Consider the following 16366-nt stretch of genomic DNA (forward strand, 5'->3'; position numbering starts at 1 on the left):
TTGTGCTGTCCTGTGACTGTCATCTGAACAAATACTTAAAAACCCCTGAAGTATACCACAATGCAATAAACAGAATGGAAATTGTTGAGAAGATAGAAAAAAAATATTAGACAGGATGAACTGTTTTGAAAGCTACAAAAGTGATAAAATTCTATGATTATTTTCACTCTTCTCCAGCCATTCTACTAGTCACCTTTATTTTTTGAGATGTCATTAATACTTAGCCCAATTATAGAGAGGCTTAGGAGCATTCCGATTTGCATTCCTATGCACAGATTTTTTTTTTTTTAATAGTTTTTCCTGGCTGAAAAAAGAAAAAGAAGAAAAAGCAAAGCCCAAACTTAAAACTTATCTGCAATTTGTGACTCCTTAACAATGCGACGTGTTTAATCTGGTTTTGGAACATCAGATGTTAAAACGTGTACAAAAACAAATGAAAACCAGTGTGGTCTGAAGGAAAAAAGTATGCCAGAAGATTATTACCTCTGCCTCTTCCCTCCCCAAAAAATAAAAAAAAATCATTCCATTAAACTATTGAGAAATAAAACTAATTTTTCTTAGTAGTTAGAAAGTAGTAGGCTGTCTAACATGTACTGCTCTGAATCTATTTAATATTCTTGTCCTGAAGTGGGGTTTTGGGTTGGTCTCCTTTTCTCATTTTTCTTTTTTTTATTTTTGAGATGCATATTCAGGATGGTATTTCCTTGTTAATGACATGGACAGTTCTATCTTCCTTCTCTCTCCTCCATCTTAATAATTTCATAAAGTAACTTCTTTGCCTTAACTGTTTAAGAAAACAGAAGTTATGAGGTTCAACAAGCATAAGTGCAGAGTCCTGCACCTGGGAAGGAAGAATAAACTGCAGCAGTACAGGTTAGGAGGTGATCTGCTGGAGAGCAGCCCTGTGGAGGAGGACCAGGGAGTCCTGGTGGATAACAAGTTATCCACGGGACAGCAATGTGCCCTGGTGGCCAAGGGAGCCAATGGGATCCTGGGGTGCATTAAGAAGAGTGTGTCCAGCAGATCCAGGGAGGTTCTCCTCCTGCTCTACTCTGCTCTGGTGAGGCCCCACCTAGAATATTTCATCTGGCTCTGGGCTCCCCGGTTCAAGAGACAGGGATCTGCTTGAGAGAGTCCAAGGGAGGGCTACAAGGATAATTAAGGGACTGGAACACTGCCTCATGAAGAAAGGCTGAGAGCCCTGGGGCTGTTTAGTCTGGAAAGAAGACCGAGAGGGGATCTCATAAATGCATATAAATATCTGAGGGCTGGGTGTCAAGCAGGAAGGCACAGCCACTTCTCACTTGTGCCCTGTGACAGGACAAGGGGCAATTGATGTAAACTACAGCACAGGAAGTTCCACCTCAACATGAGGAAAAACTTCTTTACCGTAAGGGTCCCAAGAGCACTGGAACAGGCTGCCCATGGAGGTTGTGGAATCTCCTTGTCTGGAGACTTTCAAGACCCATCTGGGCACATTCCTGTGCAACCTGCACTAGATTCTATGGTCCTGCTTCTGGCAGGGGGGTTGGAATCGAAGATCTCCAGAGGTCCCTTCCAACCCCTAACATCCTCTGCTCCTGTGAAAATTGAGGACTCTACTTTTATGTATTTATGGGCTCCAAAGCCACAGCAACAGAGCATCAGTTAAGAGCTATTATCATAAATCTGCATTCCTATCTAAAAGTGTGACAGATGTTTGAATATATTATATGGCAGAGAAATCTTCATAATTTATACATCAACTGAATCATGATTCTCCCTGACACTGCTTTTAGTCACTAAAGCTTTGCAATTTCATGTTTGCTAAATTTGACAAAACAGCATGTTAACAAATACTGGAATGCATAATCAAACATATGTAGATGTGAACTATTCAGTTTCCAAAAAGACAAAGAAGTGACATCTACTATCCTTAGGTAGAACAATGAAGATTGTAATTTCTCTCTCTCTTATGTAAAGCAGAGAATTTGGACTGTTCATCTCTACAGGCAGTCTCAAGTAGACACCTGCAGTATCATGGGGTTTTGGGAAAAGAACAAATCTGTAGTTCTTTTGTTGCCTTTTTTTTTTTGTAACCAGACACACGAATTTTTCTCAGTAACTTGGGACTCACCTGTGCCAATTTGAATGGATTATCTCTGACAAAGGGCAGACTCTGTGAAGGGGACTGGTCTGAAACACCAATAATGTTGAGTCCTTTTCTCTTCTCTCTCAGGCAAGCTTGTTGGTGTCTCCTTATTCTTTCCATCTGTTCCTCCACGGTCATTCGAGGCCGCGTGCTTTCTGCAAGGCACAGTTGCTCCACTGCACTCCTTGGTCTTTCCTTAAATGGAAGAATATATATATATTTGTTCAAAAAAAGGGCAAGATTCTAAATTGTTTAGCTTATCAGAACAAATCACATAATGATTTGCTAAAAGCAGATTAGTGAGCAAGTAAAGATCTCTTATGTACATAAAAAAGAAAAGTGCAAGAATCAAATTTTAATAAACACTGAAATTCAAAATAAAAGCAATAATTCACTTTTCTGAACGAGGACATTATCACCATCAACTATAAACATTAAGAGACAGGGCAGATGCTGTCTCAAAGCCATCCTGACAAGGTAAAACAATTGAACAGACATTATACAACAGGCAAACACAAGTTACGTGGCCGAGACACAAACATAATCGAAATTTAATGATCCAGGACATATACACCACTTGATCTAACAGTGATTTCTGTCTCTCTGTTTCAAGGAAAACTACAGCTGAGCAATATTAAATGGCAAGCACAGGCTGAAAAAAACTGAAGTGGTCTCTAGTTGCATCAGGGGAGGTTTAGATTAGAGATTAGGAAATATTTCTTCACTGAAAGGATTGTCGAGCACTGGAACAGGCTGCCCAGGGAAGCAGTTGAGTTGCCATCCCTGGAGGGATTTAAGAGACATGTACAAGGGGCACTTAAGGAGATGGTTTAGTGGTGGACTTGGCAGTATAAGGTTTGAGGTTGGACTTGATCTTAAAAGTTTTTTTTCCTATGCTAAATGATTCCATGAATGTATCACTACTTCAAAAGCTGTAATTCTAAGTATGACATTATTTCTAAAATAACACTCGTGGCTTTACCTACTCTGTTCTTAAATTTCCCTGACGTTCAGATAGTTCTGTACTTGGTATGACAGAAAAAAAATTTACTTCTGGGTAACCACCTCCATTCAATACAATCACAGTAACTGATTTAACTGTAGAAAAGTGGTATTCTTTTTCCAGTCAACATCCTTTGAGCTTCTTTCTCATCTCCCATTCTTCTTGCCACTGTTATCCATGATACAACTGTCAGAACTTTTCCCCTCTTTTGTCTGAACTACCTCTCTTCAACCCAGAGACTATAGTACTCCTTAACCAGAAATTCCATGCTTTTTACCCACATATTGCTTACTGTATCCTTATTTTCTCATTACTTTACAGTTTCCCCAAGTAATTTTAGTAATAAAGTAAATAAACCAAACATTTCCTACCCAAGGGCTGTTAAACTGCCCCAGAAGCCAAATACAAGTCCTTCAGAAGTTTTAAGCTAAGATGCTTCCTGGCCTTTCAACTCAAGCACGAATCTACTAAGTAGCTCAGCAAGTTTATCATTACCATGTAGTTCTTGCCCAGTTTCAGTATAGTTTAACACACACCTTTATAATTTTGTCACTCATTCTAGAGCTGTCTCTCTTAACTTAGTAAACTATAATTTCATAGCTGTGAGTTACACAATTTTGGAAGTAATTACAGAAATTGAACTCTGAAACTATCACAGCCATAAATGCTCAAAGGCTATTTTAAAGTACCGTTCTTAGATCTATCTTCTTATTCTTCCTCAAGGTGACATAGGATGCTATTGTTGAGGACTCTGGTGTTGGTGATTTGGTTCTGGGTGGGACAACTCCAACAGGAAAATGCGAGCCTGCAAAACAATGAAGCAATATACTCAGTGTTACACAAAACATTGCAAAAAGAGTTTGTTGTTTTCTAGCAAACACATTTTGTCAGCCTTGGAAACCATTCTTCAAAAGGTAGTTTGGGGTTAAGATCTTTGCTCTCACATCTGTTAAGGCACACAGGCAGATGACTAGTCCTTGGCCTGAGATTTACTCAACTGATTAGAGTATGGGAAAATACTGCACATGGCACAAGAAATTGCTGGACATCAAACCATACAAATAAAAATGTTGTCTGTGAGAAACAGACAAAGGTTAGAAAGTGCTGTGTTGAATGGCTAGACTTCACTAGATTATCTAGATAATTGTGTCAAAGATACAAAATTTAGCAAAAGTGGGATCAATGAACAAAAAAATCAATTCTGGGTGGGTTGTCTATTTTGGAAGAAACAGAGGCTACAAAAGGGATGAGGCAAGGTGGATGGGAAAGAACAGGCAAGGAACAAGAGGGAGGAGAAATAAAAGGGCAGCTTTGCATGCATGAACTGTGTGTCAGTAAGCCGGTCCCACCAAGCCCTGTGTTTTAGCATTTCAGTGTGTCCTATCTTCTTACTAAACTTTACTTTTAAGTCTTTTCCACATGATTATGCTTTCCCTTCTGTGTATGAGATTGTGGGAGATGCCAGCGGTCCTCGTGCCAGGCTCACTTGCGAGTAGGAGACGGCTACAGAGAGATCACAGGTCTGGGAGGCAAAGATGGGGAGGATTCCAGGTATGTGGGTTGGCTGCTGGAGGGACAATAGGGCTGGACCTCCTCTCAAGGGGAACCTTCTGCCTGTGAGATACTAGTGAACCTTGGACAGGATTAGAGGGCAAGGTATGGGAGCCAGCTGTCCAAGAGACTTTAGATCCATGATTCAGACACTGGAGAGGCCAGAGGTACTGAGAATTGACAGATGAAGATATGGCCAGCTCTGGAAGGGTCTCCTTTGTGTGTGTTCATGCCCACATGTGCACAAGGCCAGCTAGCGTGCTTTGAGCCTGGTTAGCTGGTGAGCAAGGGCAGGATCATCCTATCTGTGCTGTTTCACTTTCTTAAGGGGTGATCTTGGCCTTGCTCATCTGGTGCCTGTAATAGCACTGGTCTCACACCTGCCAGTGTCAGCTGTTGCAGTTAGCTGTGGCTAGGTGTGTGCACCGTGGGACTATGTCCTTAGTCTTGCACCTTGCTCTGCTTAGGGACTGGAAACCACAGCAGCCAGGCTCTGTCTGGTTGGCAGCTGAGGATGCTCTGTATCCTGATGTCCACTAATTCATCCTCTCCTAACCATATCCACCACTAGTTTTTCTTCTTTGAGAAGCCCTGCCAAACTGTAATTAAGCTGGTAGAAACCTGAAGTTAAAACTCACCAAATATATACAGATCAAATGAAATAACACATACTTCATTTTTGCTTCTTGATACATGCAGGAAATTAGACTACTGAAAATGTTGTTTCCTTGCTGATTTTGCCTAAAAAATAGATACGACGTCTTCTTTGATAGCCAAGTAATTTCTCCTTGGTTTTCCCGAGGTGGCAGATTTTAGGGGATATTTTGACTAAGTGAAGGCTCTACTGTTCCTCCAAAGTGTTTGATAGGCTGACAAAATAGTCTGTAGGTATTTGAAGGACAAATGCATCATTCAAAACAAAAACTGTAAAGCAACAGTTTGAGTCTCCTTTAGATGTACAAAGGATAAAACACAGCAAAGTCCATTTTCCTTTTGTGTCACCTTTATGTACCACTCAGGCCATAAATACTCCTCTGCTCACAGACACCTCTAAGGGTAACTTTACATAGTACCACTAAAACATTTCTCTTTGATTGCTGACATTTGAAAAGAGAGGGAAATGGCTGCCATGAGCAGTGTCTAGTGCAGTATGTGCACAACAAAGTAGAAAACCATTTTATTTCCTCTGAAATGTAATTTTTAGAACCGCCCTCCAAAGGAAACTCCATCATCTAAGTATGACTTCTTAAAACAGCAAGACAGAAAGAAATGCAGAGATGAGTAATTTTGAGCTTGTTTGATCCTTTGAGACTGTTTCCTCTTACCCTTACAAACTGTTAAAAGGTAGAATGGCATTGAAATGTTTGCTGAAACAGCATAGAGTTGTACTGGCATACACGCTATAAAAAAAGCCCCCAAACAGCCAGGAATGGTTAAGTTTTTCCTACTGCACATGGATTGTATGCATAAGTGAATGTCCAGAAGAAGAAACATCTGTTAGAATATTCACATGCTCAAAGCATGGACAGGATTATAAAATGCAGCTATGATACACCCACTTCACTCTGCTGTTTATATAGGTAAAAAACCTCTCATTGCTTGCTACCTCTGGACCTCTTCTCTCCCCTGCCCCTAATATTATTTATATTAGAAGAATTTCTCTTACTGCTTTGCCTGACTGAGAACCGCTTTTCTACAAATGTTCGTAAGGAAATTGCTTCTGTCTTTAAAGAAGACAACAGAAAGCAGATTGGAGTGCCCAAGAGGTATTGGTTTGCTTTATCCAGGCAGCGTATGCTTTTTGATTTTTCCCTTGATAATTACTTTTCCTCTTGTCATAAATTAAATAACCTGAAACAGGACTGGTCAATAAAACCTAGGTGTGTTGTCAGAAAGGCAGCTTTCTCAATCAGGCAGCTGTTGATTAGTAAATTTCAGGCTAAACTCTGCAAGTTAAAGGAATTTAGAATCTATCTTAAGTGAACACTGTGCCTTGGTGAATACAACAGTGAATCTGAATTGACTAATTGTCTGTAAGTGCAAGCTTAATTATATCATGTATCACAGGGCCATTCATACTGTTTGTATCTAAACTGTGTGCCCATCTTGCTTTCAATAACCTCCATTACTGTTCTGATGAAAATAATCTCCTCATATGATTGAAGTTCTTGGTCAAATTCTGGTGCTGCTGCACCAGCCTGCTCTGTGCATGCTTACACAAAGTACCAGAACAGAAGGCACTGGAAACATCAGCTGTTAGAGTAAGAAAATCAGTAAGTTGAGGTTGCTTTTTTTTTTCCTAAAAGCTCTTAATGTGGTTTTTGGAAGGTGGTCAAACTGCTTTTCCTGAAGTCACCTTTAACAAACTATTCTGTGTGTTTTAACAAACAGAATTGAGAAGCACTTCCTGGTAAAAGACTCTAACCAAGCAATTAGTAGCTTTTATGGAAGCTAGATGAAGAGAAGAATCTAAAGCATTCAGCAATTGTAAAGACCTTTATTGTCTGTACACTCCAAGGTCATGATCATTATTCCTATTATATCAGGGGACAGAAGGCAATTCAACAATTACAAGATTAAAAAAAGAAAAAGACATTGTTTCCCTGCCTTATGAGAGCCTGAAAATTCTGTGGTGCTGCCTTTTTGGACTTTCCAGTGACATAACATTGGGAGTTTGATTCAAAAACTGAATAATTGTTCAAGGGCAAGAACATAAAATGGGTAATTGTTCAAAGGAATGGTGTGTGGGGAATGTGAGTGATGTGATTAGACATGGTGTCAATAAGGATTTCAGGGTTGTTGTTGAGCGTAATGTTTGATTTTTCTGCGGTGTAATTGACTGAAATCTTTCTTGTCATATAATTAAATCATTATTTTATGGTGGAAGCTGTTTCATCATATTAAGAAATGGACAGGCTACGAAAACACAAAAGATGATATGGGTTCTGTAACACAGTTAACTCTTTGTATTCCTTGTGGAAGAAGGCTGGAAGGTGGTAAATGTCATGCCTGGGGACAGACCTTTAGTAGTAGATTCCGATTCTGAAATCTGCTCTGTTTTTTCTTCGCCATTAGACTCATCCACTTCTGCTACTGTAGTTAACTCTGGTTCACTCTTATAAAGCCTATAATCAGGACCCTGAGGAATGACAGGTTATGAGGTAAATAAACAGGCATTTCTGTACAAGCATTTATGTCTTAAGACTCAAAACACTTATTTTGTGATGGCTGCACCCTCACTTTAAGGCAACATTTCATTGTCCAAGTGCTTCTGCAGCAGTATCTCTTTGTACTTATTTTGGGTAATAATATTTGCAGACTTTCGGAAATTACAGGAAAAAAACTGCCATAGAAATATGGAGTTTTTCTTTTCTTTTAAATTATCTTCAAGAAACAAATTTGTATAGGACTCCAGCAAAAACTGATTCTGAGCCTAAGGTTTTACAAGAACTTGTGAGCAAAAGAATCTATTTTTTTAAAATTTACTCAGATACAAGCAGAATATTGCTCATTAAAGTCTTAAGACATTTTTTATATGTATAGAACATATGAGAGGAAAATGTGAAAAGCAAATGAGGAAGCTACAAATCAAATTCAGTAAACAAAAGTAAAAACACCACAGAAGTAGCCAGATGACAAAACAAAAGTTGTGACTGTGCAAAGGGAGAGGGATGCTTGAAGAACAACGTGGCAGTTTAAGCCACTTACACAGTAAGATCCATTTCTCTGATATCCTTGAACTTGGTGAATCTTCTTTTCTTCTGGCAGATGTACTGGGCCCCTGCTATAACAGAGCAAGGAGCTGCTATCACTGGGCAGAGGGGGGATTATGGGAGGATGCTCTGTAAAGTCATAGGACCGAGGGAGTGGAGGACGAGGTGGGACTACTTCCTCTTCCTAAAGATTGTAGAATAGTCACCTTATTTAGATGTGCACAGCTGTTACAGTTATTTATAACTTAAAAAGAAAAATATATTATAGCTATACCAGCTACAGAGCTTGGAATTAAAGGGACAATGTCACACTAAGGAAAAAAAAAAAAAGAAAAGGCCAAGAGAACTTTATTTTCTGTGGGTTTCATCTGGACTTTCTTGTTCTTTTGTTAGTTCAATTCTACGTCTTATCAAGATTTTCCATCCTAACACCTGCACTTTCTGCTGGAAATGTATGAGCTCTCTGAATCATGTTTTTAAAAATTAGATTCCATGTATTTAAAAGATTTTTACATGAATTAGACTTTTAGAAATTTCTTTAAGCCAGATGCATATTGCATACACTTCAGATAACCATGACAATGTCCCTTTAAAACTGTAATCTCTAGCCAGATTTTCAGAGGAATTGAACATTTGGGAGCTCCCACAGCTTCAGCTGTCCTTGTGGGTGCTCTGGCCATCTGAGAACCAGGCTTAATAGGTGAATAGACATATAAAGCAATGTATTTCTTCCCATGAAAAGTGTGGTGGGTAGAAAACAAATCCATAAATCAGGGTTTATATTTCTAGGGTAAGAGCCTAGGGAGAGGAAAAGGTGAGAAATGGAAAAGAGAAACAAACCAGTGAGAATATAAAGACACAGAACAAATATAAGTGTTCATTATAGTGGAGATACCAGTCTTTAAAACTAGTTCATCATTCATTGTTTTCACAAAAACATACTGAGTACATACTTCAGAGATCCTTAAAACAACTATAATAATGTTCATTTTTATCACAGGTATATCAGAAATTTAGTGATGCTAAAACAGTAAATATGCTAAAACCATACCTCATTTTTATATTTAATAGTTGAAAGTGTCCTTGATCCCATGATGCCTGTTTGGGGGGAGAGGGAAAGGCATAGAAAGAAGAAGAAAAAGAGTTTTAAATAAACAGCTTTTAGAAGATGAACTATAACCTGTTGCTATCAAACAAATATACAAAGCAAAAACTTGAACTAATGACTGCTTGCTTCTTTGCTAAGCAATTGTACCATTCTTTCCAAAGTACAAAGGCAGCTATGGCACTTATCCTTTAAAAACGTTTGTGATCCAATCTCATGTCCTACAAGACTGTACCTGCTTCTGAAGAGCTTCTTTGCTGTTTATGTTTACTTAAACCCTCCATGACATCTTGAATTCTCCACAGTTCCTTCTGAATCTGAGCACGCTGTATCCCCGCTGATTCCGTCTGCCAGTAAACAAACAGCATATATAGGCACTACATCAGAATGCACTAAAAGCCTAAAAAAAAACCCAAAACCCCTATTCCTTTCTTTAGGCTACACTGTATGCCCTTTCCCAAAGAAGGAAAATATAACACAATAATGACAGACACTCTCCTTGCCCACAAAACAGTCAAACATCATCAGAAAGAAAACGTGGAAGATGAATTTCATAATGCCTCCCTTAATTTGTCAGCAAATTACTCATTCAAACTCCACTTGAGAACAGAATTGTATCTACTGTCTCCAAAGAAAATCCATGCAAGTTTTGCACAGGAAACCTACATACAACAAGAGAAAACTTGCAATCCTAAAATAAGTGGAGATGAGCATAGTGTTTGCATACTATCATAGAAACTGAGGGTCTATATTTGCATTCATAGTCACGCATGCTTTGGACTGCACAACACAAATTTCTCAGTTCCTAGGCTTCCTTGTAATCTCTCTTTCATAGTTGCATAGAAAATCAATCCCTGGAGCAAATAGCCTTTAATGCCTCCCAGCATGGACCACACCCATCTGCCTACTCCAGCTAATGTATGCACATCTCTGTGTGTGTCTGTATGTCTCACAGACAGATCTCCTCAGACACTCAGAACTCACACTAGCTGTCCAATCCTCCACAGCACAGTGAGGCAGTAAGACCTCAGTGAGGCATTAGAACTCTTCACGTTTAGGACTTGAAGTGACACCCTGAATTTTTCAATTATAATTTATTTTCGAAGAATGATTTAATTGCATTTTTAAGTATTCAGTTAAATGGAAGGATTTGTGTGAATTAATACAACTGTCACAGCAATTGACAGTTGTAAAAAAAAACAGACCAAAAAAGGCCTGAGAAAATTAACCCATTTTGGACCCCATCACAGAAAGGGGAGGATTCTAGACACAGGAAAATCACAGAATCACAGAATTAATCAGGTTAGAAAAGACCTTTGAGATTATCAAGTCCAACCAATCAGTGCTGTGGCTTCAAGAAAACAAATACAAAAAGCCAAAGACCTCCTCAGAACCTTTTTATACCTTGTAAGTTAATGCACCATATGTCCCCCCTTTTAAATCTGTGTAGTTTTAAATCCAAACCATAGAAAATGGAAGTGACTTAAATGTACTTTAAGATCCACACCACACCTGAATTTCTCCAAGCCGCTCGAGTTGCTCCTGCATGTGGTTCCTTGTTACAGTTACATCATACTCCAATTTATCATATTCTCTCCAAGCTCTTTCAAGTTCCTAAGTATGTAACAAAAAAAAAAAAAAATCCACATTCAGAAAAAAAAAAAGTGTTTGTTTAAAAATTTTTATTCAGTGGTATGAAACTTCACGAGGTAATAAACAAATAGGTATCAACCATAAACGAATAGATATCAGCCATAAACAAACAGATATCAGCCATAAACAAATATGTATTTTAGAGAATGCATGTTTAAACAGGTTTTCAATTTTCTAATGATACTGCATAGAATTCACACATACAGCATTTTGTCTTTTCACAAACAAAAAAAGATAGACAAAGGCAAAACCCTTAGAATATGTCTTTATGGTAAGCAGGCATGTGGGTCTTAAGCTGTCCCTCCACCGAGGCAGAAAACCCACAAAAAAAGGATGCAAATTTGTCTCTTTTATCACACAGAATACACATGTGTGGGTGCACAGCATGTGTGTGTATACCCAACGTATTATGCAAGACAAATGGAAGTCATCCAGCCCTGCCTGTAAGGTTACTAGAGAATGCCCCAGGCTTGCTAATACACCATTATTTTATATGTGAAACTACAAACAGCAGAAGGGAGAAAGTGCAAGAAGAAAATTTTCTTTGAGGTCAGCTCTACCTTACAGCAAGAGAATTACTCAACTTAGCATATATTAAAATGTCAATGAGGAAAAGCATATCTGGAGGATTTCATTTTCCTTGATTCCCTTTTCTTTATCAAACCAATTGCTTTTATAAGACAGTTTAAATCCAGCATTTCAGGGCCTACTTCCTATCAATTTCATCACATCAAACTTCTAAAATTTGACACTGATACCTTTCTCTGTGTGTGTGTATATATATACATGCATATATACGTATTAGAAGGCAAAAACAATTCTTTGCCTTGTCATTTCCATCATGAAGTAGATATGGACAAAAAAATGGCAACTCCTTTACTTTCTCTCTTTTTTTAAAAGGTTTTTCAAAGTGCATAACTTGAAAGATCTTTTAAATATAACAGCCTACCAGTAAGAAAGACTGTGACAGTATAATCTTTTCATCCTTTTGCTTAAAATAAGTCACCTACTCACCTGTCTGTTCAAATGTCTGATAAAGTTTGTGCTTGCTACTATTTTGAGATCACATAAAATAGCTAACTTGTACTCCTGTAATCAATTTTTCATATTATGAAGATGAAAATTGCCAGGCCAATTAAAGCCAGCACGCACTCATTCCTGGCCAAAACATATACTAAAGGATGACTACTTGATGACTATAACAAACAGATCACTTTCCAGCTGCCTTTGACAAAAACAGAAGCAAGTAAAAAGATAGCTGACTTTTGCTGGGAGAGAATGAAAAATAATCAGAGACAAATTAATATGATGAAGATGAAGCAGGTGATTTAACACTGGAGTGGATTTTATTGGTAAGAAGGAATTACTTACTGCGGTAGCTCGTGATATTTCTCGACAAGTGCTAAGCAGTCCGTTCTGCAAGTCATCTCTCTGCAAGACTACACTTTGTATGGCTGCGGGGTTATCTGCATTCATTTCTATCTCCTGACTTGCTGAGAGCAAAGCTTGCTCAAGCGTGTACTATTACAATAAAAAGAATTATTTTTAATGTTCTGCATCATTGGGGTGATTTTCGTTTTATTTCAGTTATCAATGTTCTGATAATAAGTATGTAAAATAACATCCACTTTAGGTAATAAATACAATTGTCCTACTTTCTCCTTCTGTAGCTGTTGAAGCTTCTCCTCCAGTGCTTGTACGACTTTGTCCTGTTCACATAAACGGCTAAGCTTAGCCTAGCATACGACAGAAAAGGATTACAATTAGGATTTCGTTTTTAACACCCTCAGTAAACAAAACAGAACTTGATCAAATCATTATATGAATCTCTACAAAATGCTATTACCACAAAATATGCTTTCTAAAATGATGGAAGGCATCAGTCTTGTATTTTCAAATTAACTTTAAGAAACTCTCTTAAATAAGTGTAATAACTCGAGACAGCATGGCTCAAAACACATAATTTACAGTTCTACAGCTAAATCTTTACCACTTATTAATAGGTATTAAACACTGCTTTCATTTACTTATTCTTCAGTATTATAAAGAACATTGTACATATTCACAGTCTTGCCCATGCTTTACTTCAGGTGGTAGTATTTAACATTTAGTTACTAGCACTATTCATGCTCTGCTCTGTTTTAGCATTGACTGAGGCATGACTATAATTAAAGATGTTCCGTTCCAGCTCTACTTTGAGCAAATAACTGTTCAGTGTGCACCAAGCAATTTGAGACAGTTTACTTTTCTATCTGACCAACCTTTTGAATTCAGTTTGTGCTGCTCTGACTTTTTAACTCTAAGATAACAGTGGAAGCCTGTTTTCCTTTTTACTCATAGAAAAACATCCTTTGAATCACTCTCTCGTCTCTCAGTTGCACTGTAGAAAATGCCCAGGCATGCCTCTGTATGCATATACAGTATGACTTAATGGGTACATTTTTCACTATCAATTTTACACCAAGCCCCTTTTCTTCAGTAACTAGAAACCCAATACTCTGAATAGTAACTACCCATGCCAAATTTCAGTTTTGTAGTACTGGTCATATTTCCTGAGAAACTACATCTCTCATTTTTATAACTGAACTACAAGTACAGAGTTTCCCCCTTCTAAAGTAATTCATTCCTTTCTAGAAGCAATTAACCTTCAAACAGATAGAATACTTGAAATTTCAGCCTAAAATGCAAGACTTCCTGCAATCTAAAAGCTTATTACAGAAAGAGTCCTGTGCCCCTCAATTTCACAAAGTAATTTGGGCTGGTAATCACCAGTAAGAAATGTATTTCAAACGCAAAAGTCAAGGGGGAAATTATTATCAAAATAGACAAATGCCAGAATTTCCAAGGTGGAAGAAATACAAATGACTTACATCAATATCCAGCTCTTCAGCTCTATATTTGTACAGTGTGCCCCTACATTCTTCTTGTGTTAACTATAAGGAAGAATAATAGTGCCATAAAACAACTTAATTGGACTAGGAAAATCACACTATCGTTCATCTTAAGAGTTTTAATACAGAAACTGGCTCTTATTTGAAAGTAAAACATACCACATTGAACAACATATTTTTTAGCCAACATATATTAATGAAGATAAGTATATGGAATGTCAAGCAGACTGTCAGTAGTAAGTTGCATTAACTTAACAGGCTATGTTTCCAATGCAAACTGGCTTTTTAAAGATGTACAACTAACTCAATCGAACATGGATTATGCAGGAAGATGAAGCTGTCAGAGTGCATCTACACAGTTATACATCATTTTCTCATGTGCATTCTAAATATAGGGGCTCATTCTACCTGGAATTAACCATTCTAGGCCCACTAAAGTCAAGTGTATTCACAAGGAGGATATTTCTGATGTGAATCTGAAATCAGAACAGAATGACCTAAGTATACAAATGCGTGTAAAATATCTCATTACAGACATATGCCTAGTAAGTGCCACCAAATACCTTTCTGCCTACTTTTCGCTAAGGATTCCCTCCCTTCCAACAGAGTATTACCAGAAACATGGCAAATGGAAACCCTTCTCTTTGGACAGAGTCAAGCTTGTCTCCTCATACCAGTCAGCATGAAAGGTAATCTCAAACTACTTTCAGCTTTCCTTTCATGTATTTGCCGTAATTAGGTTATTGCGACTTAATAGACCAATAAAGATCATAAAAACACAAGTCCATGTTAAAGGACACTTACAAATAGAAGGAGCAGTAGTGAAGGGGCTAACCAGACAAGCATTCCAAACACACAGTAGATAGATCTTCAACACACTTCAGTGTTTAATTTCAAGACACTATGTACACATACCTCATGCAAATGCACTTGGTGACAATTAGAAGTATGTATGGTGCACTAAGACCAGACAGTAACTTTCTTTGAAATGGATGTTTTGTGAAAATGAGTCTTGGAATATGAAAAAAAGCCACAGCAGTTTTGCACCTTATGAATGTCACAAAAATTAAGATACCTATTTAAACTCTAACTATTGTAGAGTTGTGATTGTTTAAGAGTTGATTTTATCACAATGAGAGAAAAATGAGGAATGGAAATATTTAAGTAAACTCATAAACATGGCCAAATGTTTTTAAGTTACAGAGAAAAATCTAGTTATATTTCACAACAAAGATTTTACAAAGGAAATATTATCCCCTATTAGATAATACATCTTCCCAAGAAACTTCTCAGCATTTTGTAGAGCTTGCCTGAAAAAATGTCATGTTGTTAGTTTTTCAGGCCAGTATGTTTTGACACTTAAAAAATACTACTTTTTTTTTTTTTTTTTTTTAAGAGATACCTTTTTTTTTTGGCTTTTCAGCCTTAAAGACAAGTTTAAAATGGCTTGCCAATTTAGCATCCTTATGCCTGCCCACCTCCTAAAAGGAATAGATTGAAAGTATTCCCCAAACAAAAACATGTTTTCAAAGAACGCTATACATGTGTTAATTCTTCCTACAAAAATCCTATCACACTTCTAAAATTGCTGCCAACTTCTTGCTTTTGTCAGTAGTACCACTTTCCCACAGTAGGCACTGCTGGAGAGCCACTTCATTTCAACATTTCTACTGCAAGGTTTAACACAGACTTAGCGTGAAACAGCTAAAAATAGTATGAAACACTTAATCCATCCCTGACAAATCAGCAGCTTCTCTTTCCACAGCACATCTATAAATCAGCTTAGGGCAAACAGTGCAGAATGATATTGTGTCCTACTGGACTTATGAGAGGAATTGGAGAAGACAAAATGCAGTTACACATTACAAGCAAGGTTAACAACATCATAACCCTGGAAAATCCATTACAAGAGCTCCAGCGATCGAGTTACCAAAATGTATTTTATGTCCTGTTCAACAAACACCTCTCTCACCAAACCCTTCCCACAAACACTTTACCAGGACAGCAATTTCAGAGAAAGAGTGCCACCTGCTGAACTTCCACATTCCTCAACACCTACCTACTCAAACACAAAGAAGTCCATTCCTCTGAACACCACAAACCACACTGCACACAGCTCCTTATCGTGAAGGAGCAGCACCCTGAATACCTACAAACAGAGCTGAGCATTTTTGAGAGGCTGGACATGCACAGTTTGGCCAAACATGTATTTTACTTGTGGAAAGCTAGAAAGACCTTGATTGAATCTCCACCTTATGTTAGAAAAACTTTGTTGTCTACTTTCCAGTCTTACTGCACAGACCCCATCCTCCATCAAAC

The 16366-nt window shown here is 37.8% G+C and overlaps 1 protein-coding gene across 2 annotated transcripts in view; it reads right to left on the reverse strand.

Annotated features, from left to right (window-relative positions):
• PLEKHA5 (pleckstrin homology domain containing A5) overlaps nucleotides 1–16366 on the reverse strand; it is a 64734-nt gene that overhangs the window by 7973 nt on the left and 40395 nt on the right. The window contains exons 12-21 of one of the 2 annotated variants that reach the window (XM_054386705.1): nucleotides 14027–14089; nucleotides 12812–12892; nucleotides 12528–12677; nucleotides 11016–11117; nucleotides 9739–9850; nucleotides 9450–9496; nucleotides 8394–8582; nucleotides 7707–7824; nucleotides 3824–3939; nucleotides 2117–2326 (exon numbers count right to left, since the gene is read on the reverse strand). In XM_054386705.1, coding sequence (XP_054242680.1) covers nucleotides 2117–2326; nucleotides 3824–3939; nucleotides 7707–7824; nucleotides 8394–8582; nucleotides 9450–9496; nucleotides 9739–9850; nucleotides 11016–11117; nucleotides 12528–12677; nucleotides 12812–12892; nucleotides 14027–14089 — 1188 coding nt within the window. The remainder of the gene's footprint in view (nucleotides 1–2116; nucleotides 2327–3823; nucleotides 3940–7706; nucleotides 7825–8393; nucleotides 8583–9449; nucleotides 9497–9738; nucleotides 9851–11015; nucleotides 11118–12527; nucleotides 12678–12811; nucleotides 12893–14026; nucleotides 14090–16366) is intronic. The other variant, XM_054386704.1, reaches the window with a different exon arrangement.

The sequence above is a fragment of the Indicator indicator genome, chromosome 14 (genome assembly GCF_027791375.1).
Source record: "Indicator indicator isolate 239-I01 chromosome 14, UM_Iind_1.1, whole genome shotgun sequence".
NCBI classification, from domain to species: domain Eukaryota; kingdom Metazoa; phylum Chordata; class Aves; order Piciformes; family Indicatoridae; genus Indicator; species Indicator indicator.